Source organism: Parambassis ranga, chromosome 9, assembly GCF_900634625.1.
Source record: "Parambassis ranga chromosome 9, fParRan2.1, whole genome shotgun sequence".
Classification (NCBI taxonomy): domain Eukaryota; kingdom Metazoa; phylum Chordata; class Actinopteri; family Ambassidae; genus Parambassis; species Parambassis ranga.
This window is the reverse complement of record NC_041030.1, coordinates 17,666,019-17,689,473: the sequence shown is the minus strand read 5'-3', so window position 1 is coordinate 17,689,473 and position 23,455 is coordinate 17,666,019. Positions and strand designations below refer to the sequence as shown.

Here is a 23,455-nt window from a genome sequence, read left to right as displayed (position 1 = left end):
TGCCACATAACCTGGACCGATGGCTTTATAGAAGCTGCGACAGGAAGGCCAGAGAAAAATGTGCTTGGTGAAAGTGAGTGAGCAACGAAATGAGACACGAGCGTGCAGGCTCAGGCAAGAAACATGAGATAAATGCACCGAGCCAAGGGCTTCTTCAATGACAATCACATATAGCACACTGCTAATTAAAGACAGATCAAGGCTGAATGCATAGAGGCGTCCTCTACCGTCTCTTCCTTAATTGGGACACTAGGGGGGGCTGTCGATCCTTCTTAATCTCCCATAGAGGCCGCGGAGTCGGGCAGACAGACAGACAGGCAGGCAGAGAGGCAGCGAGAGACTCACGTATCTTCGTCTCCGGAAATCCTCCCATCCCTCCTCTGGCTGATTTGCAATTCAATAAGTCACAATGTCATCTCTTTAGCTTTTACACATTTAGCTGACAAAGGGAACCAGGCACGCTGCCTTATGAAATATCGCCTCGGACTCAAAGAAGACCTTAATGTTCTCTCTCCTCTGACTTGTTCAGCCTTCCCTCCATACACACACACACGCTGGTACTGAATTTTATCACAAGATGCTATGGATCACTTTTGCACTTGCACAAGCTGTCACACACACGACAATAAAGGGGCTTGTGTGTGTGTGTGTGTGTGTGTGTGTACACACTGGTGCTCGTGCGAAGTTGGCATCTATCGATTACAGAGAGAACAGGTGTAGCGTGTGTCTTTCTATGAATAATGCAGAGAGGCTTTGAAAGGATAAACAACGCGGGGGCACACGCACACTCAGCTGACACCAGCACGCACAAAAACAAACGTGTCTTTTCCTTTCAAACTTCTGATTTAGTCTCCTGCTGAAAGTTCCCTTTAACTCTGGAGCCAGTATGTTGCAGTTTAGTCTTTTGTCTTATTATAAATAAATAATAATCAGTGATTCTTGTAAAGGAAGCTTAAGTAATAAGCTAAATAAACGAACATGCAGATGAAGTCCTAAAGCACACATGCCATTGGTTCCTTAAATGTCACTCAAATCCCCTTAATCCCGCCCTCCTCCCGCACCCTTCTCAGCCCCTCAGCCTCCGCTGGCTCCCCCCCCTCTTCCTCCTCCTCCTCCTCTTCTGCCGGCTGGTGGAAGCGTCAGACCTCCTCTTCTCTCCCATCCTCTCCTCCCTCCATCCCACCGCCGAGTGTACACAGACTCTCAAGTTGAGCCCAGACGCGCACGCACAGACAACACAGTCAGAGGATAGTCGGAGGAGAGCGGAAGGAAAAAGGGGGGAGAACGGACGGAGCTGCTGCCGGGCGAGCGGAATTTGGATTTTTCTTTAATTTCCGAACCACATAAGTGACAGAGTTTTCTTGGCTTTTTTGTGTGTTTCAGAATTGCTTATGAAGTGGACTTTTTAATTCGTCTGGGAGTTCCGGTGGTCTGTTTAAACTTTAGAAGAAAGAAAACTGAGATAAAGGCAGAGACAGCGAGGTTTCCTCACCTTCAACCGTCCCGTTTGGATAAATAAAGCAGGAGGAGCGCACCGGTGGAGAAAGCTCAGAGCGGGGTGGAAAACGGATTCCTTCATCGGTTCTGGCTTGAAGGAGAGACACAGCAGAGTTTTTTGGAGAGAGGGAGGATTAAAAACAAGCCAGCCTGTACCGGAATTGCCCATTGGGGGGTTTCTTCTTTATGACTGACTCCAGGAGGATTTATAGTTTATTCCAAAACCTCATCTGCGCGGTGTCTATAGGTCAAACACAGCGGGAGCGCAGTTTGGTCAAAATGAGATTATTGATAGCACCCACGCGATAATAATCTGCTTGTGGAAACAAGGAAAGAGATTTAAAAAAAAAACATTAAAAATCACCCTCTGTCCTTTTTGTGAACAGTCCCAGAGGTTTTCACCGGAGGAGGGATGGAGACGGTCGGGAGAAGGGGATGCGCACCGAGGGGATGTCGCCTCTGGAAGACGGTTCTTCTGCTTTTCCTGTGGAAAGGTAAGAGAAGGAAGTCCAAAAACTTGTTGCCAAGTTACCGTGTCATTGTTTTGGGCTGAAAATCGAGTGGCACGCTGAACTCTCAGTTGTTTGTTTTCCTTATACTAAGAAATGTTGAGGCAAAATTGACAACTTTTCTCGAATGCTGCGTTTGTTTATTATCTTCTTGGGCGTGTTTTACGCGTTGATATTGGCTGTTTGAAATTGATCAGTAATCGCGTGAAATGTGACCCAACTCAAAACTTAACTTGAATCATGTCTTCTTTAGTCAGAATAGCTTGTAGCATTGATTGTAAGGCTGGAGCACAAACTGATTGCATTCACAGTTTTACGCATGTTTCTGTGACACATAGACAAAGACTGGAATAAACATTTCAGCACTGATGTGGAAGTTGAATTTCTTTCTTTTTTTTGATGATTGAATGACCAATATTCACCCTGACACCCTGGATTCGTGCATGTGTGTGTGTGGAATAGTGAGTGACTGACTGAGCCGAAGCGTCAAATGGCAGACGCGTTCTAACTGGTGCCATCTGGGACACGCCAGCCCCGGCTAGTCTGAGGCTGACTTGCTCGTATGCCAGTCTGGAGTCTGAGAGACCTGATGGCAGCGTTTCCTATCAAAATATATTCTTTAGTTTTTATTTGAGAGCAAAACACACACCTTGTAGTTGCAAATACACCATTCTGCACCCCTGGAAAGCTCTGCGTCGATTATAAAAGATGTCTAAATGACAGAAGGTCCTTTAAATCGAAGGAAGATCAGCTGAGTCCTCGTCCCTGTTAAAATAAACTCAGTGATCAGAGAAAGAGGCGCATATATTCCTCATTCGTCCTTGCAGGAAAGCAAAATGAGACTTTCACACTTTTAAAGTCGCTGTTGTCAGAGAATATTTCTTACAGAATTCTTTATTTTTTATGTAAAACTATATAGAAGATTCCTTATTCAGAGCGCGTTACAGTGTCAACAGGAGACCCACTGCCATGCTCAAGAGCACTAATAAAACAGGGCTTAGATATTCTAAATTTAGGTCGGGTAACACCGCTACGAACTTACTCCATGGTGGGGAAAAGGCGAAGAGGAAAAATGGTGGAAAGACGGCTGACAGATATATTGGGGGGTTTGAAGCGCCCTGGGCGCGTTTCTAGGCTGCGTCTCCGTTTCCCTACGCATATAGGGGGTCCTTCGGCATTACTATCGCATTCCCGTGAGTGTCTTCTGTGTTTGTGTGCGCGGCTGCATGTGTGCGCTTTAATCAGCTCCGATCATTCACGGCTCGCTGAGCAGTTAACAGTCGCTGCGTTGTGCGCTCCGGAGCGCGCTGGTCGTCGTCGTGGCCGTGGCGCACGGCGCAGCGACAGGAGACTGCGAGCAAGAGGCGACGCGCCAGAAAACAGCTGTGCCCAGCAAAACGGCTGAGTAACCAAATGCTGAAATCATCCAAACATTCACTTTCTTCCTGTGACACTCTCTCCCCCTTTTTTTTATTCTCAGAAAACAAAACGTGCTTCCTTCTTCCTTCTGCTCCGGGACTGTCTGTACCTTTTGTCTGACAGTGCATTTTGCTGTTTGACTGCTGCTCGTCGCTCCCTTGGTGGGTAGGATGGCCAGTGGCATCTTTCTTCCTCTCTCTCTCTCTCTCTCTCTCTTCCTCTTCCTCTCTCTCGCTCTCCCTTTTACACTTTCTAACACCCAGCCTTGCATAGGGAAAGGTCTATTCCAGCTTGGCTGTGGTTAAACAGCTTTTATTGGGCACTGGGGAACTCTGGCTCTAATGGTGTAATGGCCACCTAAGGCTGTTTAAAAAAGCAAAACACCATCGTGGCTTTCCCTCTCTGTTTCCCACGTTGCCAGATAACGTGTTTCAGTGCTGGTTTGTTGGTGCATCGGTTGAGCCTGTGCCTGTTTGTGTGCGCTCTGTGGATTAGTCACAGAGGCCCTTCTTCACCTGCGCTTGTGCGTCTCTCATATTGTGGCTGTCAGAATGTTCCACCCCCACATTTGACTCCAATTAAAACATATTCTGCTCAGATGTGTGATTGTTTCTCTCGTCCCTTTTTTTTGATGGAAATGTGTCATAGCACCTCTAATTATTATTTATTGGACCCGTGTCTCCCTGCTGCTGCTCATGTCTCTCTCGTGGGCCTGAGTGGCATGTCTATTTTCATGTCACTCAGTTTCGTTGTAATTACATCATTCTGTTATTTCATCATCCAGGTAGTCCTCAGGATGTCATTGTGGGTTTGTTCAAATGCCAAAGCATCATAGCGTTGCCTGTTGTGAGGCGGGTATAGTCTTGGTCTTGAAGGTTCAGAGGCTGAGCAGTCACCGGGGGGTCATAACCGAGCTCTGTCATCCTGGCAGGGGATCCGGTGTGCTGGCGGCTGGGAAATCCCCATGCACTGCCATGCAATCAAATATTGGATACTCAATTTGTACTTCATACAACTCAGCTGCAAGAGCTTGGTTTGACTAAATTGGCTTATATTTTCAGAAGTTCTGGTTCTAGTGTTTGGTGGCACGCTGCCAGTAACGTGAATTAATGATGCTCAGTAAATTATCAGAGCGCAGTCCTTTTTTCTTTTTCTTAATATTCTCGCAAGTGTGCGTGTCAGTGTGCAACTATAATCCTAATTTGGCTCCTGTCTCCACTCTTCATATCTGATTTCAGCAAAAAGTCCCCCCATGTATAGGTCTTTATTAAAAGATCCTAATATAAAACATCATGTGGGTTATGACTTAGAGTCTTAGAGCACAAATAAGGAAAAGCTCTATTCCTGCTTGACTTGCTGGGCCCCTTTAAAAGGTGCACATCAAGAAATCTCATCAGTCTCGGTGCACAGTTTCACTGACGTTTGGAATCAAAGCATGTGCACTAGCGTAATTTCAAACAGATTACCTTAGTTGCTCATTTCAGTGCCGTCGCCTTTGTTGAGGTTGCCCTTTTTAAGTGGTGTGTGTGTGTGTGTTGACATAAACAGATGACTGCAAACTGCTTCTTTTGAGCTGTACTTGCTGGAATAGCCATGCAGAGCTTTTACATCAGTCAAGGTCTGGAAAAACCCTGCGCTGTTCACACTGTGTGTGTGTGCCTCTCTGTGTGTGTGTGTGTCTGTGTGTGCGCCTGCACGTTGGCCTGTGTGTCCCTGCCTGTGAGCTTCACTGCATTTTGCTCTATACTGTTAACCTGTAGCAGAATGTCAGCACTATGCACCATTAGTCATGCAATACAGAGCATTAATAATTACTGACGTAAAATCACTGACACGCTGGAAGTCTCTCACCCTCTCTCTCTCTTTCTCTCTCTCCCTCACCCTCTCTCTCTGCTTTTCTTTGTCTCGTTGGTTTCATTCACTCCCTGACTGACAGACTTGAGCACGCACTCATGCTCGTGCACGCACACTCGCAGACACACACATTTAAACACCCAGAAGCTGAGCTGAACATCTGAAAGAAAAAAAAAAGAAACAGAGAAGATTGTAAATGAGACTTAAGGGATGAGAAATGTGAAATTTTAACATTTACTCATGAATAGAAGAGGATGAAAGGTTTTGCTGCTATAAAAGTCATAGCCCTTCAGTGTGAGCCCTTTTCTTCCCGCCTTTGTGTCTCTCACACACATGCACACGCTTGCAGTCTTTTTTGTCATGGTGACAGTGAGAGGGCAGAGCAAAGAGAGGCGCAGTAGAGAAGGTCATTGAGACAGTGAAAAACAAAAGTATACCACAAAATGAGGATACAACACACACTTCACTCTCTGCTTCCTTTTCTTTTAGCAGTCAGGCAGGAGTTTTCACTTTTTCCAGGATTGATTTTTCCGTCTTGTGTGTTTGGGATATTGCGGCATGACTGCAAGGTCATCTGTTTGGGTTGTTCAAAAATTACTGAATCAATTGATGAATCAATCAGTGTTTGGTTGTGTGGCACCTACTTACTTAACTTAGCAAAGTGCAGATGTTAAGAAAAATCAAATATTGAAAAAGAGAAATGATGATCACCAGTACGGGACTGTAGGGGGCAGATGTACAGATGTGTAATGGATGGATTGAACCTGCAGTGTGTTATTTGTTGTCCTTTCCTCCCTATATTTAATATTTACCATTTTAAAAACCTTACACAGTTAAGAATGCTTCGATAAAAAGTTTTCACGTTTGACTCAAATGTCCACTTCGACCTATAGTTGTCAGTGTTACCTCAGAAAAGGTACTATCAACTTTACTCTTGAATACTTTGAGTACATCTTACTTAACAGAAAGAGTCAAAGATCACAAAATGTGTAACGTTTAAGTGACTAGACATGATCAAGTGATTATGTTTTATATATATAAATGGTTAAAAGCCTACTTCTATTACATTTCCTTACTGGATGTTTCAAAGTCTTAACTATATATGTTGTGTTTGCAAAGGAATGGATGTAAACAACAACTTGAGATCAGATGAATACACTCTCAATGCAATATTTTCAGTTTTTAACCTTTAATCAGCTGTGAATATCCATTTTCCATTTCGTTGAGCTAATATTGAAAAACACATCTATATTTTCCAGCTGGCAGTTGTACGTGTATTTCAGCTTATCGTGAAAAGAAAACACAACAGGCTTTGTACCACATCTTTTATCCTGTTAGAATCAGATTCTGTTCTCATTTGCTTGGTTAATTAGCTTAATCCCATGACGATATGTACGTGGAATTGTATGTTGCGCTGCCGTAATTTGTGCATGAAAATCGTGTCTTTTTCCCTCATTGGAAATAATTGGTGATCTCTCAGTGGATGTAAGGAATGTACGCATACTCCAAAATGTACACACACTTACAGATTCACATGTAGAGATGATGACAAGGAACACAAACATCACTGTCACTGAGCCTCATGAGGAGACCCATTCTTGTTTGTCATCACTAAGCGGAGGGGGGAAGCAGACAGAGGGGGAGAGATTGAAGACTGTGACAGAAAGAGAGGAAAGGGATTTTATCTTCCCCTGAGAGTGTATTCATCCACGGTGCCACTTCATTCTGTATCAGGATGGTGTTTGCTGCAGGGGGTGGACATATTTACTCTCACACAGACACATTAAAACGCTTCCGAGGTACACATGACACATGCACAGGCGACAGGTGAATGTGTTATTAGGGAGCCTTCGTGGAATCATATACTCACAAAATGCCTCGGATAGGACTCAAACGTCACACAAAGTAATAAATACTTATTATGACATAACCATGCATCAGCTATTTCATTATTTGGCCGGCTGTTGTATAAAGAACAATAGTGCTAATGCTAATTAGTACACAAGTCCAGGCTTAGGTAGAAATCATTCATGTCATTTCATTTACCTGAACAGATTCTCAACACCTATGTTATTAGGAACCCCACAGGTTAATCTCTGTGTTCATACATTCAGCTCTGCTCTTAACCTTTAGAGGCAGGTCCTTTGAAGCTTGAGTATAATTAGGAGTCACTGGTAGAAAGGAGTGTTTTATTTGCCGAATTAAAATGAATGGTAAATGTTGTTAGATATTAGGAGGCCATAGTAAAAGAACTCTGGGCTTTGATAAAAAGGTTCCTTTTCTTCCGTTTCCTTGTCAGTTTTCATTTTCAACAGATGTTAAAAGGTGCTTTTCCCTCATCTGCAGCAAAGTCCTCTGTCGTTTTCTTGGCTAAGATGGTTAAAGAAATCGACCTCTACTGTTCCTCTGGTGAGCTTAGACCGTCCTGTCAAATTGCTTCAGATTGTGGTAGAGGAATAAGCCTGCCATCACAGCCACCTCATGGGGGTTTCCCACCTACTCTGTGGACGATTTGTGTGCTCTTAAGTGCTTGTTGAATAATCCCATAAATCCCCCATTTCTCCCTAGAAAGCTCCATCATCAAATTAGGTCGGTCTGCAGCTACATGTAATAACTGGAGCTCTGCAGCGATGACAAAAGACCAAGGATGGTTTGTCACCACTTCAGTTTTTTGTTTTTGTTTATAATCTTACAAATAAAAGCACACTTTTTTACAGAATGACATCTGTAAGAGATTGAAGTATTAAGGTCATCACTGTGTCCGTGTGAGTGAGTAAGGAGGGTTGGGGGTTCATGCAGTGCCTTGGACCTCCACTTGTGTGTCTGAGGTTGGAGTCCCTCTGACACCGCAAGTTGTTTTGTTTTCAGCTGGTGTTAAGATCCGTTTTTGCCTGCATGCCTGTTATTATTAGGCATTAAAATAGGGCAAACTTTCAGGTAAAGACCATCTTAAAACACAAATTTAACTTTAGACACATTTTACACAATTTTAGCTAACATCTGGATGGGTCCCTGCCCCCATGGACACTTGAGAGATGTGTCCATACACACTCATATCTTCTGAACTATTGACCTCATGTTTGATTTCCCTGGTGAGGATAGTCTGGTTTACTCATGCTTCCAGAGTCTTTACTAGTATTTACAGCACTGTGGCGACTTTGGGGCAAAAGAGGTGTAGATAACTGTGTTAGAATGTACAAAATAGACCCTAACTTTCAGAAAAATCCGGTAATGATCTGGCACAGGCTCTCAGCTCTGAGACCTGTAATCTGAGACCTTGAGGACTTAAGTAATTGATGGTACATTTAAGGAAAGCACAAGTTTATCCAGTTTTTCCTCATTTGTATATCCTGTTCTGCTGTTTACAGATTTTTGCTCCTAATACAACCCTACAGGCAGTGCTGAATAGTCTTCTTCTACACGAGCCTGTGCGCCTGTGTGATCCTGCCTTTCTCTGTATATTCTGTGACCACGAGACGGCATGGCTTTCAAAGGCCTGTCGAGAGGTTTAAGGGTCTTACTAATGAGCAAGTCATTTTCCTTCAGATTAGCATGAATAGCCGGACTAATTTTGTGCGTTTGTGCCTGTGCTCCTCTGCGTTGATGTCTATGAGTGTGACTGCTGCAGACTGTGTGTAGGTCTAGAAGTCATGTCTTGGGGTTTAAGGTTGAGCTAATCAGCAACACATTTCCCCCTGCATTAGCTTCACTTGGCTGATTAGCTGTACACTCTGTGTGAAAGTGTGCGCATGTGTGTGAGAGAGAAGCTGACTGATCATTATCACCATGACACAATGACTCAGAGGAAACTAACAATAGATTCAAATTAGCTTTCATTTTTCTCATTGAATTTTGATTGAATGTAATTTATTGGTATGATGTGTGGTAATGTGTGAGGCTGCAGGAGAATTTGACAGCAAAAATGTAGTGATTATGAGTCGCCTGACAGGTCAGTTTTATCATTTCTCAGCTGAAATTTTACCGTGAACAGAGATATGATGTGAATTCTGATGTAATGACACACTCAGGTATGAAAACAGATTTTTTTGGACTCCTGTATGTTAAAGTGAGTGGTTTATCCCATGTATCTCTTTAAAATGTGTAGCTACCTCTGTAGAGGTTTTGGCACACAAAATAATGTGTCTGTGAACATTAGGCCACTGTAAACAACCCTGTAAGTGAAATTCCTTATGAGATTGTAATATTTTGTATAAAATATAATGACTTTTGATGCACTTAAAACACTGGATTAGACAGGGCAGCTATTTCTGTTACACCTATTGCAAAGTTCACATCCAAACAATGATACATTCACTACATATGACACATGGTTAATGGAAGATATGGATGTATTGCCCAAAATACGTCATCCGATCATGGAGCCAATACAACTGCAAAAGGGAGGTTGTGAATGGTGATCGGTGTTTCTTAGTCTGTGGGTGGGTGGGAAAGTTTACAACAGGGCCCTCTGCTGACCTTTGCCCTTGGACTAGCCAATATTATCATTTTAAGGTGCTGTCAGTGTAAGTCATAATCAGCTCATGTAGAGCGGTTTGGTGCTTTCAGTGCTTTTATTGAGGTGTGTCTGACATGTTCAGCTATCTGTCATCTCTGGCTGATGAGGGTGTGGACCTGTGTAGCCAGTATTCGCTACATTAACACTTTATTTAAAAAACACTGCATCATTTTGATTCATACTTCCCCTCAAAATCCAATCTCATGTCAAAGCAATTGGTATGAGATCTGTTCACCAACCCAGATATGAGTGATCCTGCCACCTGTGGTGCAGGATGAAGCTCTCGTGCGATGCCGGTCTGCAGTCGAGATTCATAAAAGTGGTTAAGGTTAGGCATTTAAAACAGATTGAAAGGTTAGGTAAAGATCATCTTAAGCTCCTACGTTGTAAATGCAAAACACACTTAACACTCTCTTTGTATTCTCTTGGTCTTTTTTATTCAAAACCAGCATTTATCCCTCCTGATAGCTTTCATTTCTTCTTTGCACCTGTACTATTTTCTGTTAACCTGTGCCTGATTTCCTATTTGTGTTTCCCCTCATTGAAGTGGTAATATTTAGCTGGCAGTCTGCTGTTTAGCTGACTTTTTTGATGGCTAATAGTTTATTCATGTTCTTTTATCACAACATCATTTTTCCGACAAACACCTGAGGAACAATAAACAGGGGTTTAATGGGCCGATACTTATTAGAAACAACAGAGGAAGAGATGCGTTTCATTGTCTGCTCTGCTCTTTTTGTGTGTGTTTATATTCTGTTTATTAGTTTTAGTGACATTTGTGTTTATTTTTATCATCTCCATATGTTTGTCAATCACTCTTTCTTTTCGTCCTTTGTCTCGTCTTTTTACTTTTTCACTCCATCACTTCATCTCTTGCACTTATTGACACCATCTTTACTTTCTTTTTTCACTTTTTGTCTCCTTTTTTCTCTCTCACTGTCTCCGATCTGATTTGAGTTGATTTTCATGTGTCACCCTCTCTTGTCCCCTTTCTCCCTCTCCAGATCCCACTCTCTCTCTCTCTCTCTCTCTCTGAGCGGCTCTTAACCAGTCCTTTGAGAGTGTGTGAGCTGCTCGGCCTAAATGATTTTCTATTACCGCCGCCTGTTAACAGTGCTCCATTTGATCAAGCTAATGAAATTGAAAACTTTCATCTAAGCCAAATTGATTTCAAACCTGAAACCCACACGCGGACGGAGAGAGGAGAGGAAGAAGAGGAGAGGAGAGGAAGAAAAAAAAAAAGCAAAAAGGCAAGTGCATTGTGGAGTGGAAGGCGACATTCACTTTAGACGCGCACAGAAATCAATTAGCCTGTCTGCCATTTTAGTCTTGTCATTGGGAGATGGAAAGAGCCTTGTCTTCAGCTGTGTGTTTGCGTACTCGAGAGTACACACCAGTCCTGCAGAACACCTCTGTATTACTTTTCTCTTTTTTTCCCGTTTTTTAACCAAATAATTCACTCGAGGCCATTTGATCAGTAGTCTAACACTCAGGCATGGATCTGAAGTGGCTTTCAGATTAGTTCACTTGGCTAAAGGCATGGACACAAATTACAACTATGCAGTCATTTTGGGCGTCTCACTTGATTAGGGACCAATTTGAAATGAATCCATTACAGTCCGGGCTCATTGGTATCGGGAGTTTAGCTCTCTGTAAAACTGCTCTCTATGAAATTGTTTTTAAACTATTCGATTTCTACATTTGGAAACGCCATATTTTTTAGTCAATAAATGTCTAAAAGCAGCTACCCCTGTATTTGTATGTGGCCACCTGGAGGTGGATGGTGAGGGTGCAGAGACTGGGGTTCCCATCCACACTGCTGTTCGCTTTAGGCGACAAGTGTACATATTGCATGTGTGAACATCACATGCAATCGTTTTCCCAAAAATACGGCTGCAGTTTCATTGCTTCAGTCCGCAACCGCCGTGTGTGAGGGTGTGTGTGAGTGTGTGTGTGAGTGTGTGTCCGACCTGCAAATGGCTCAAACACGTATCGAACCCAGGGCCTCTTGCGCCCAAAACACTGATCATCCCGCTGCGCCACGAGAGAATCATTCTCAATGACGTCACTAATGACTCATCGAATACTAAATTAGTTGTCAATGCATTTTGCCCTCGAATATTACTCGAGTACTCTAGTAATTGTTGCAGCCCCACCCACAATGTAGTGTACAGCAAAGAGAAAAAACATCTGATAGAGACCATGAAGGATATGGTTTTTTTTTCCTGTTGTTCAGTGTTCTTCTTTCAGATGTTCAAGACTAAAAATCACTTTGAATCTGATCAGACGTTATGTAAAGGGCAATATTTCCAAAGAAACAAATACATAGACCCTTCTACGCTACATGAACAGTGGAATAATGAAGGTGTTGTGTCTATTCACATACAAAGATAAGAGATTTATTCATTCTGTTTGATTTCAGATGAAATATTAGTGGAAAGAGGCGTGTGTGTATGTGTGTCTGCCCATGTGTGCAGTGTAGGTTTAGTTTTGTACAATTGTTAAGAACCTGGGCTTGTAAAGTAATATCAAAATATTACTTTTACACTCTGCCAGGAGTTCAGTTTCCTGATTGAATTTACGAGAAGAAAAATGAACCAAAATGTTCACTCACAAAAGAAAAACACAAGCAAGAAAATCAGAGCTTTTACATTTGTTAGCGAGCGTGTGCCAGAAAATCACAGACCGAGCTGAAAGAATGGTTGTGTTATTGTTCACTATGTTTAACTTTAGATTATCCCATCTGGGGACTAATGTTGTATTCTTTATCTCTTGTAATAAAAAGTACAGAAGCAGGCTTAATGCTGTTCACATAATTTCAAACCCTCAGGTCATCATCAGTGCTAAACAGAGCATCAAAACATAAACACGTTTTGCTTTGGTTGAGGGTACAGAATGAAAATGCAAGTTATTTCAAGGTCTGGAACCTTCTATAGAAAAAAACCTATAGTCTGGATAAGTGTGTGTGTGTGTGTGTGTGTTTCCTTCCCCAATCCATTTTTGGCTCAGACAAGCTCACTGTTGCCATCAGAGGCACAACAAGCTGTTGTGCCTTTGGATGGGAATGTACTTAGTAATGAGCTGGTTTAATTATGTGTGTGCTTATAGGCTACCACACAGCTGATACACTGTGTATGTTCACGTATGTATGTGTGTTGTGCAGATATGTGGAAGCAGAAATAATTGTACTTTTTTAGATATGTAGGTGTTTGTAATTAGTTTCTGCCTGTGTGTTTACGTAGCCTGGACTTTTGGACGCTTGGCTCAAGGCTGCTGCGAGCACTTGATGGCATTAGCTGCAGTCTGAGAGGGAGGGAGGGAGGGAGGGAGAATGGGATAGAGAGAATGGTTAAAAGCTGAGAGAAGCAGTGGGAGACATTAAAAGGCCAGACCAGGCCACGATCTAGGCACTGTGGAAAAATGGGATGAAGAGATGGTGTGTGAGAGAGAGAGAGAGATGAAAAGAGGATGAAAAAGTAGCAGTGTGAAATGAGACTTTGGGCAGTGGCTGGAAGATTGGAATGAGATGAGAGGGAGAGCAAAACAGGGGGGAAAAAAGATGCAAAAGGAAGGAGGGAAAGAGAGGTAACTGCAAATTGCAGGTCAAGAGAAGAATAAGACAGAATGGAGAAAAGAGAAGAGATGAGCCGACTGGAAAACAAAGAAAGGGCAGTGTCAAGCAAAAGCCGGTGCACAAGCCAGGGAGTTATCATTTCATTTTGTGTTACTCTTAGCCTGTAGGCCAGCATTACAGAGGAGATTTCCACTATTTACAAAGCTCCCAATGGCTTCAGGACTCCATCTACATAATGTTTAACATGCTCAGCTCGGCAGCGCTCTGCCTGTCAAAGAGAGACGGTGTAAGGATTTTGGGCATCTGTCCCCGAGGCCTGCTAAGAGGCCACGGAGAGGGAGGCAAACACGCTGTACTACAACACGCAGTAACTGAAATGCTGCCTTTAAAAGTTGCACAAATCAAACTATAACCTTTAACAGAGCAATTATTTCATCTTGCACTTTGCAGAACGTCCATCGGAGCTGGAAAAGTTCCCTATTCTTCTGTTTCTTATTGAAGTTTAAAAGTAGTAATACATTACCTGTGATTGACAGAACAGATGACATGTTGTTGAGGTTGGCAGCGATGTTGCTGGGAGGAAAAAAAAAAGAGAGAAGCTGCACGGAAATGACTGCAGAGAACAATGACATCGCAGGGAAGTTTAGCATTAGGCTGCTGCTTAAGAAACTAAAGCTGCATCTGTTGTAGATCACAGTGACAGCATGGTGATTACAGACAGTGACTCACTGTAGGAGACTATACTCAATGATTACCACGCAGCCCCACAGAACGTCTTGTTAAGCACAGTGGAGAGAACCTGAAGCACAACTCTGACCTTTAACTATTTGATATTACTTCTGACTTTTCTTTCACTTACTGAGTCTCTCTTAGCAGTTTTGTTAAACATTTTCAGGGATTGATCTCTCTATGGTAAAAAGTATTGCTTGTATTTATGATCAGCAGTCACATGTGATATCACATAACAATGGATTCATGTGCTTATAATGCGTGACACACCCCTCTCCCCCATGTTTATGTCTTTAAGGGCTTATGTAGTCACTAAGAAGATAAATTGCATCGCAAACCCTGACTGAATTAACAACATCTCCTCATTGTCTTAATAAAAGAAAGCAATCTGAGCTGCATCATGTTTTCTTCAGAATTAATTTGTTGTTGCAAATTACAAGTGTACAAATGTAATTTTTAGGAGGCGGCGGCATAACAAGACGAGATAATGACTGGCTGAGATGAGGAAGCACAATTAGTTTCAGGTAACTTTCTTGCTCAGTGAATTTTGTAATCACTCATTCACATCCACACTACTTTTTTTGTTAACTTGCAACTTTCTAATATTCTAAACTTTTCTGTGATCTGTCTCTGTAACTGCAGGCTGTGTACAAATGCATAAATGCATTTTACTATCATATAAAGTTTTTATACCAATTAGTTTATTAACTAGTTTAAGCTATTCAGAGATTGTTTATGCTATACAGTGGGTGGGCAAAGTGTGTCTGTGTGTGATTTTGTGTGTGATTTTTGTTCACTACATTGAGAGCCATCTCCATCCACCAAGGCCTTGGTGACCTTCTGGGGGTCTGTGTGTATTTGTTGCTTTCACATTGAACCCTTTATGTGACTCTTTCTATTGTGTGTGTGTGTGTGTTGGACAAACCTGTAGTGTGTAAAGGAAATGCCTTCAATACATTGTCCAGCTCTATTGCCTCTTGAGTGCCGAGCAAGTATTTGCCTGTGTGAATGGCGTGTTGGAAAGGAAGTTGTGGGTTTGTGTGAGCGTATAATGTGTTTACTTAACCAAATCTGTGTTTGTTTGTGTGTTTCTTGTGTGTCTTTTTAAACCCACAGCACTGTGTGCTTAGTGGAAGTCTTTTCAGGACTTTCAGGCTCCACTATTTGTTAAAGAGGGAGGAAGCGATTAGCTGCCCGTTAACAAACCTCTTAACGAACCCCACTAATGAACCCCGAGGGCAGCTCTGGGATGGCCTCGGCATGCCACCGTAATTAGACTGGCAAATAAGTGCTCGTTATGCAAACGAGTTAGAGTTAATCTGCATATCTTTACCTGAGACACTCCTGTTACACTGACAAATGTTTACCCAAAGGCAGTGAGGAGGAAAAGGGGAGGGAGAGCAGAAGGGAAAGAAGAATGGTGTGAGAGGAAGCGGAGGTGACTCCACAAAAACAGAGCTGAACAAGTTACAATGCAGAATGTCATGGGAGCAGCCATTTTAATAAATGAACGACAGGAGTTGCAATAGGACAGATGTCAATAAAAGAAATGTCAGTGCTTTGTAGTCGTCTCAAGTAATAATCAGTTTGTGCAAAGTGACACACAATCATGCAGGAACAAAGGAAGTGTTCCCAGTTCATGCTTGCACAGATTTCCAAACTTTCCCACTCAGGAACTGCAGAAAAAACTCTGAAGAATCAAGTCCAGACTTCACCTGGTGTGTCCCATTCACACCTGAGTCTCAGCGTGAGGCTGTCTGTGTGAGACGCGCCGTGGCTGCTTCAGGTGAGGGGAGGCGCCACAGCAGGAGAGCAGCACGCACACCTGAGGAGGAAAAGGGCTTGTTTGGAATAATTCTGTGTTTTTGTGTCAATAAAGTTGTGAATGATAAACATGCCGGCAGAGAAACAGCAGATAAAAATTGTAGCATCAACATCATGAACTGTGACTTCACCGGGCTACTTTCCGTGTTAACAAAATGGCTGAATTGTCCAATACCTGGGGACCAGCAGGCTAAAGACCATTTAATGTCAGGTGCCACCACTAAGGCCACACCAGATAAAGAGACTGTCTAGTGCGCCCTGCCTTTGTAAAATGGGCTTTAAATAGGTTGGTGTATATTAGAAAGTCTACACACAATGTAGCATTTATTAGCTTTGCCCGAAATGTTAAAAGTTCATACGCCATTATCTTCTGCACGGGGGTGACCTATGGTGTGCTGCGAAGCATGCAAGACGTGTTCTGATTGGTTCTTGGCTAAAGTGTGCATTGTCCTGGCAACGGCCTCTGGGGTTGATGGGTTTGACCTCTGCATTGCAGCGGGGTTCCTGATGGATCACTTGCTATAGCCAGCACACACAGCCCGTAGTCTGCTGTGGATATAGATCCTGTGTATAATGTTCTGTGAGTGTTGCCATCTGTTTGTGTGCAGGAAAGTTTCACATCTTTGTGTCATCTGATACTTATTGTGTAATGACCCAATCCATTCCAAAGAAGGCAAAGCATAAACCTAGTTTGAGGGCCATAGTGTGTAAGATGGGATAGCGATAGGTGTGTGTGTGTTTGTGTCTGTGAGAATGAGTTGCTGAATGTGTGTGTGTGTGTCTGGCTCATTAGTGCAGTGGTTCAGAGGCGATTAGTTATCGTCATGTTGCCCAGCCTGCTGAGTTGTGGCACAGTCAGCAGCCATCTTTATTCCACAGTCTCTTACACACACACACGCACACACATACAAGCGCACACACACACACAAAGCTACAGGAGTTGTAGAAGTTATTACATGTCCCCCTGTGCTTTGTACACACACAAGCACAGGCATACGGACACACACCTTTATACCTTATCTTAAAACCATTATACCTTTACACAGACAGGCACGCACAAGCACACTCTTGTACCAACACACATACACTCACAGACACACAAACACCCCCACACACACACCCACAAACACATACGCTGGCTCTCTTTTGCTCTACCCCTGACTTTGTCCCTGTGACCTTGGGCGAGTGTTGCCAGTGGCTGCTGCTGAGATTTCTGCGTAGGGGGTTGGAGGGCGGATGGAGAAAGGCTTGGCCAGGGATCACACAACTTTCATCCCTCTATCCATCCGCCCGCCCGACTGATGAATGGGAGAAAAGTTTCCCCCCTCTGTTGACAGATGGCTGTGGAGTTTTTGGGGACTCATGAGGAGTTCATTTATAATGAAGCTCCTCTTTGGATTCCAGCCCCATCAATAACATCATTTATTTTCAAATTGTGCGTAAATGCAGTTTTCAAATAGTGACTGTGACTGATCACACACAAAGCAATTGTCGGGCTTTCAGTTTTTACCACATGCCTGCTGAACTACTGCTGCGTTTAAGCCCTGTCTACAGGAAGAAGGAGCATTGTGGTTACATATAGTCATCAGTAACGTAGTCTGTATGTAAACATGAGACACATGTGCATAATGTCCATCATAATACACAGTCTTATACTAGGCCTTATACCAATATGAGGGCTTGTTTTGTATAGTTTTTAATACACTGTTCATTTAAAAATGGTGTATACACCGAGCAGCTGCAACATCATGATGGCTGACGTGAAGTGATTATGTGGTTACTATGGCAACTGATAGTTGTTGGGACATATTAAGAACTAGTAAACATGTTAATGTCTTAGAAGCATGTCAGTGTGTAGCATATGGTGCAGGTGGTCATAATGTTATGGCTGGTCAGTGTAGAGGGCCCGCCCTGACCTTGAACCTCAGCTAATGTCATGAACCATGGAGCAGTGGAAGGAGGAGGTATGACCTGATGACTTTGTCTTTTACTGCGCGTAGATGGCTGGGTGCATATGTGTGGTTTAGCAGAGGAAGAGGGCTAGTGGCTAGAGGCAGAGTCATGCTCAGAGTTGAATAATACTGTGCTGGGAAACCCTTGGTGCTTGTAATAATGAGGATGACACTAAATACAGGACCAAAATATTATTGCAGACAATCTAATGTTGCATTAGCTGTAGATGTGGCTGCAGATACACAAGAATAACGACCTTTGAAGACCAGTTTAAGTACTTTTTTTTGCCTAAATGTATCAAATAAAAAAACTTGTTCTCAGCTGGTGCTAACATTGTCATGCACACTTATTTTCTTTGTGAGATTAAGAAGGATTTATAAGCTGCGAGTTAAAGTCATTTTTTTGGAAAGCTTTTATTGTGTTTATATAAAATAATTGGTGCTGCAAGGCAATACAGCAGCCTTTCTGCGGCACTGAGGCCACCATCATTTGTTTTTGTTTTTTCATATTGAACTTTGTGACAATTAATCGATGTAAATATGTGATGCCATGCATACACCAGCTCAAACTGATATGCTGGCTGTGTGTGTGTGTCTGCCAGAATCAGTCCTCAGTCACAGCCTTATAGCTCACACAGCTGCTGGCTGCCATTTTGAGGAGCAGCTGACATTTGCCTTCTCTCTCCATCAGATACATTACTGGGCATGGGCCTCTGACATTTCTGACTATGTGTGTCTAAGTGTGTGTGTGTGTGTGTGTATATGTGTTTGTGATGAGTTACTTGGGTATGCCCCACTGACATTTTATTGGATGCTAATGGCATTCATCGCCGTGGCAGCTGGAGGGGAGGCGGGTTTGGCTGTCTCTGTGTAAATGGCGCCTGTCGCTCACCTGCAGGCGCGTGAATGTGTGTGTTTGTTGTTAGCTAGGAGGAGGTTACGCTGACACATGGGCAGTAGTGGATGTCACAAAAGTCACAATTTTGTGTGTGAGCTGTGTCTGTGGGCAGGAGAATGTCTGTTTACTAATGTTTTACCTTTTGGGTGTGTACCTGTGAATGTGTGCATGTGTGTCTTCATGTGGGCATTCAGTGGTCTTGTGTCCTTGTGTGTGTGTGTGTGTTTGCGTGTGTGGCTGTATGTGTGTGTGTCTGGAGGGCAGGGAGATAAAGGCGCCTGCTTTTTTCTGATAAGGACTCCCACCTCTACCTCTCTATCACTCCACTGTTCTACGGCTCTCCTCTCCATCCTTCTACAATTTCCTCTCTATCTGCACCTGTAGTAACACCGCTGTCTCTCTCACTTTCTCGCTTTATGTATCTTTCTCTACTATTCTTCCTCTCTGCATTCTTCCATTGTATACTTTTAACATCCACATCCTGATGAAATAAAGCTGCACTTGCTCACATGTCATTTAAACACTGAAACAAAAATGACTATAAAACTGATGGTATTAAGTCCAAGCTTTGCATTTAGTGTGGATGCACTAATCCAATATTAATATCTGACCTTGACTAAAAAAAACACACATTTTTATTTACCTAATTTTATTTTAGGCTATATAACACTAAGAACACTTTTGTGCTCTATAACACTAAGCTGAGATAGAAACAGTATTTCGAAACCTCTGTGTGTCCCACACACATTGAAATTGACAATAAAAAAAGTCTTTGGAACTTTGAATCTAGATCAGGTATCAGATAAGGCTGGTCTATTTTCTACAATTCTACGTTTGCTATGTCATGCAGCATGCACATGTTGGTAGACTTAAAGGAATTTCATGCCACACATATACAAGTTCAACGGTAATATGCAGATTATTGCATCCATAGTATTCATCAATGTACATTTTCATTAATTTAAACAAAAAGAAACTTTGCATTCCAGCTTGTTATTGCAACAAACATCTGGTAAATGTTTCTTTAATAAGCCTGAGTTAGTTCAGTATTAACTGGGCACACCTATGTGGTGGTCAATGATCGAAAAATTAATGTCCAGTTGGAATGTTAACATAGGCTGCATAAATAATTATGCGTATTTCATGGCACAATTCAAACGTAATTATTAAGCAAATGATTTCTTTAGATCTGTGCTTCACTGGAAGAGGCAGAACATTTCATGTATAGGCAGGAGCAGCCAGTTTTATAGACGTGAGCTCCTTCAGCGTTAACCTGCCACGGTGAAATGCCTCACCATCTGCTTCCCTCTGCCTTTAAAAGACAGAAAATGGCTCTAATTACAAAACTGTCACACTTTGCTGATCTCCATAAGGACAATGTTTCTCTTTTCATTCTCTCAGGTCAGGATCAGCTGTTACTACAGCTGATAAGGATTCAGTTAGAGATCTGAGCCAGGCAGGCGGGTTTGAACTGCAGCTATTCACTTTAAAAAAAAAAAAAAATGGAAGGTCTCCCTGCTCGCCCTTCCATCCAGATAATGACTGTAAATCTGACATACATATAGATAGACCAGCCAAGGATTAAGCTGTAAATGGTGCTCAGCAGGAAACCAGACAGAGCCTGTGGTCCTGCGCTCTGATCTTCTTCTTTTTCTACATCTGTGGTCTTCCAGACCTTTTAGTTTGAAGTGTTGAAGTCAAAACAGAAACACATGCAGTGGCTGTAGTGTGCTTCTTCACTAGTTGCTGTATCTGAAATAAACACATTTTAAAAATAACCTTGCTAACAGTTGACTGCATCCTGATATAGTTTCTCCCCTTTCTGGTGGGCATCTGCTCATCGCTGGAGGAGAGGAGGGTCCCTCCATGTGTAACTTCCCTCTTCTTCTCTCCTCTGTCTCCTGCCCTACATACAGAATTCTTTTTGTTGTCTCTCAGTGTATCCACTGTTTTAACTTTAACTGCAGCAACCCTCACTCCTCCCAGCTGTTGGCTTTGTCTCACTCTGACTATTGTCCCTATTTCGTCTCTTTACTTTTTATTCCATCATCCTATCGATTGGTCTTTGTATCCATTTCCCCTTCTCTGTCCTTATTTACAGCTCTCTTTCATTCTTTCCTTCTTTTTGTTTATATCCCCCTATCCCTTCCTAGACCTCTCTTTCTCTCTCCCAGCTGGCTGTTTAAGAGCTGTTTGCCATCTGATGTTCCTATGAGAGGTAATTAAAGCCTGAATCACAGACTGTGTGTGTACGTAGGGGTTTGTGTGTATGTGTGTGTGTGTGTGTGTGTGTGTGTTTGTGAGTAGATTTGAATTAATTTCATAACAGTTTACTCCAGGCTATAGCTGCAAAACTTTTGGGACAGCCTCTCGCCCCCAACCCAGAAGCCCAACCATCAACCAGCCCATCTCATCAACAGGGATTTCAGGTGTCATAACTGAACTAATCATTATCCTTTCAAATTAAGTTGTGTGTTTTCTTACACATTTATCAGAAAGGTAGAAATTCTGTGCTGCTGTAAAGAGGGGCTGTCTACTTTTGGAGCAGCTGGGGGGAGGTGTAGCTGTGGGGACCTTCTAGAGGCCATGGGTGTCTCTGCTTTTAATGTTGCTACCACGACCCTGATGAACTGAGCATGTGGAAGAATGGATGGATAAATGCTGCAGACAAGTTGTTTATATAAGATGCTGTTAGGAAGCTTTTTAACTGTTAGAGCATTTTAAGCTCTATCATCTTTTACACAGAGAACATAGATATTCATCTGAAAAAATAATGACAGGTTTAACGCTGTCACTAATGCAGAATTAAAATAATCACTATTTTATTGTACACATTGCCCGACATGTATAATGCCATCTTGTGGAGACGGTGATGTCACTGGGTTGGCTGATGCCACAGGGCATGAAAGTGGACAATCTGTCCCTGCTTGACAGTAAAAAAAAAAATCATCATTACATCCAGTGCCAGTACAAATGACCTCCCACATACTGCTTTAAGCTTGGTAGTCAAACCACACCTGGTTGTCTAATGCCAGCTACCGTCATACTTCCACATCAACTAATGCAGTGATGTGGAAGTCTGTCCCCACCTAATAAGATACATGTTGGAAAAATGTGATTATTAACAACTGTGTTAAACCTGTTGTTAGTTTTTAGCTGGATAATCCATCTTTTAACAATACTAACTGTGGTCAGTGTTTAAAGGGTGGGGTTTGGATGAAGCACTGAGGAGGTGCTACTGTCAAATGTGGCTAGCTTTTTAGAATTATCATTCCTGGCCTGAAGGCATGCAATGAGAACATCCAGCTCTTTATTACAACTTTTTGTTTTCATCCAACAGTAGGGATTGTATTTTAGAGAATATATGCTGCCCTGTTGCGCCAAGGCTGCCTCTTGTAATACATCTTTTTTTTACCGGACTACAAGCAACTGTTGCATTATTTGCAAATTACAGTGCTGACTCCAAACCGCAGGCTCACCACATGCCATATTACAAGTATGTCAGCTACGGCAGAACGGCTTCAGTTAGGAAAATTGGTTTCAGGCTGCTCTTAAGGAACAAACAACATGGGCTACATCCATTTCTTATGTGTTGCTGTCATTTATTCCTTCTGTCTGGCTGTTTCTATTCATCTCTGCCTCCCTTTGTCTTTATTTCTCTGTATCTCCCCACATCTCTGTCGCTCTCTCCTCTCCCACTTGTTTTCTCACTTGCTTGTCTTTCTGTCATTAGTTCCATTTCAGCCACACCCACATAACTGCTCTCCTCATCCATCACTCCCCAGCGCTGCTTTTCTCCTCGAGTGTGTGTGTGTGTGTGTGTGTAAGAAACAATGAGTCAGAGGAAGATACAGAGAGACAGTGTGTGTTTGTGTTTTTGTTGTCTTTTGTGTTTCATCTGTTTGATGGGCGTTTTATGTTTACTTTGAGCTGAGAGTGAATGAGGAAGAGAAACAGAGACTATCATGTGGAGTGTGGGTTCTCCCAGAGGGCTTCCTGATGGACTCAGAATGTAAAATTCATTTCATTTGTACATTATTTACTACAAGTTGACACATGTTGAACACAAGTTAACAAGCTAATTAATGACTGTTTTGCACCCTGCTTTAACTCTCATCCTTTATTTATTGTGCAACGGCTGGATGGGCATTTTCAGTAACGGCACACTTCACATTTGTCCAATTACACATGTTCACACCTGGGAGCTGCCCAGTACAACCACAGCCTCTCACTGGAATAACTGGTGGTTAGCTGCTCTGCTGAAGGATGTATCACTGGTAATTGTTTGGGGAGATAGAGAGTGATCCTTGGTATGTTTTTGAGCTGCTCACAAATCAAGTTGTGAGTTGAGTTTCATCATTGCAGCTGACCTTTGACTTAAACTGATCATCGTTGTAGTTGAATTAGTTGTCAGTTAGCCAATACATTGCTGATGGCCCTTTTGTGATAATGCAATTGTGGTAAATCAAATATCCCCCATATGTAATGGCAAAGTGGATGATTTTGTGTCCAATATGCAGCCCTGTTGTGTCAGTTGAGAGGCTGTAAGAACCAGTGTGAAGGATGTAGTGGCATGATGTGATTATGACCCACTCAATTCACTGTTTCTTGGTACAAATACTCAGACAGGTCTTGTGTTTGCTTCAACTTTATGGGCTATTGTAGGCACATGGCACAATAGGC

At 42.5% G+C, this 23,455-nt stretch overlaps 1 protein-coding gene across 1 annotated transcript in view; it reads left to right on the top strand.

The window, feature by feature from the left end:
* Positions 1-1,909: 1,909 nt before the first annotated feature.
* LOC114441524 (transmembrane protein 132D) overlaps positions 1,910-23,455 on the top strand; it is a 169,723-nt gene continuing 148,177 nt past the window's right edge. The window contains exon 1 of the mRNA XM_028414495.1: positions 1,910-1,991. Coding sequence (XP_028270296.1) covers positions 1,910-1,991 — 82 coding nt within the window. The remainder of the gene's footprint in view (positions 1,992-23,455) is intronic.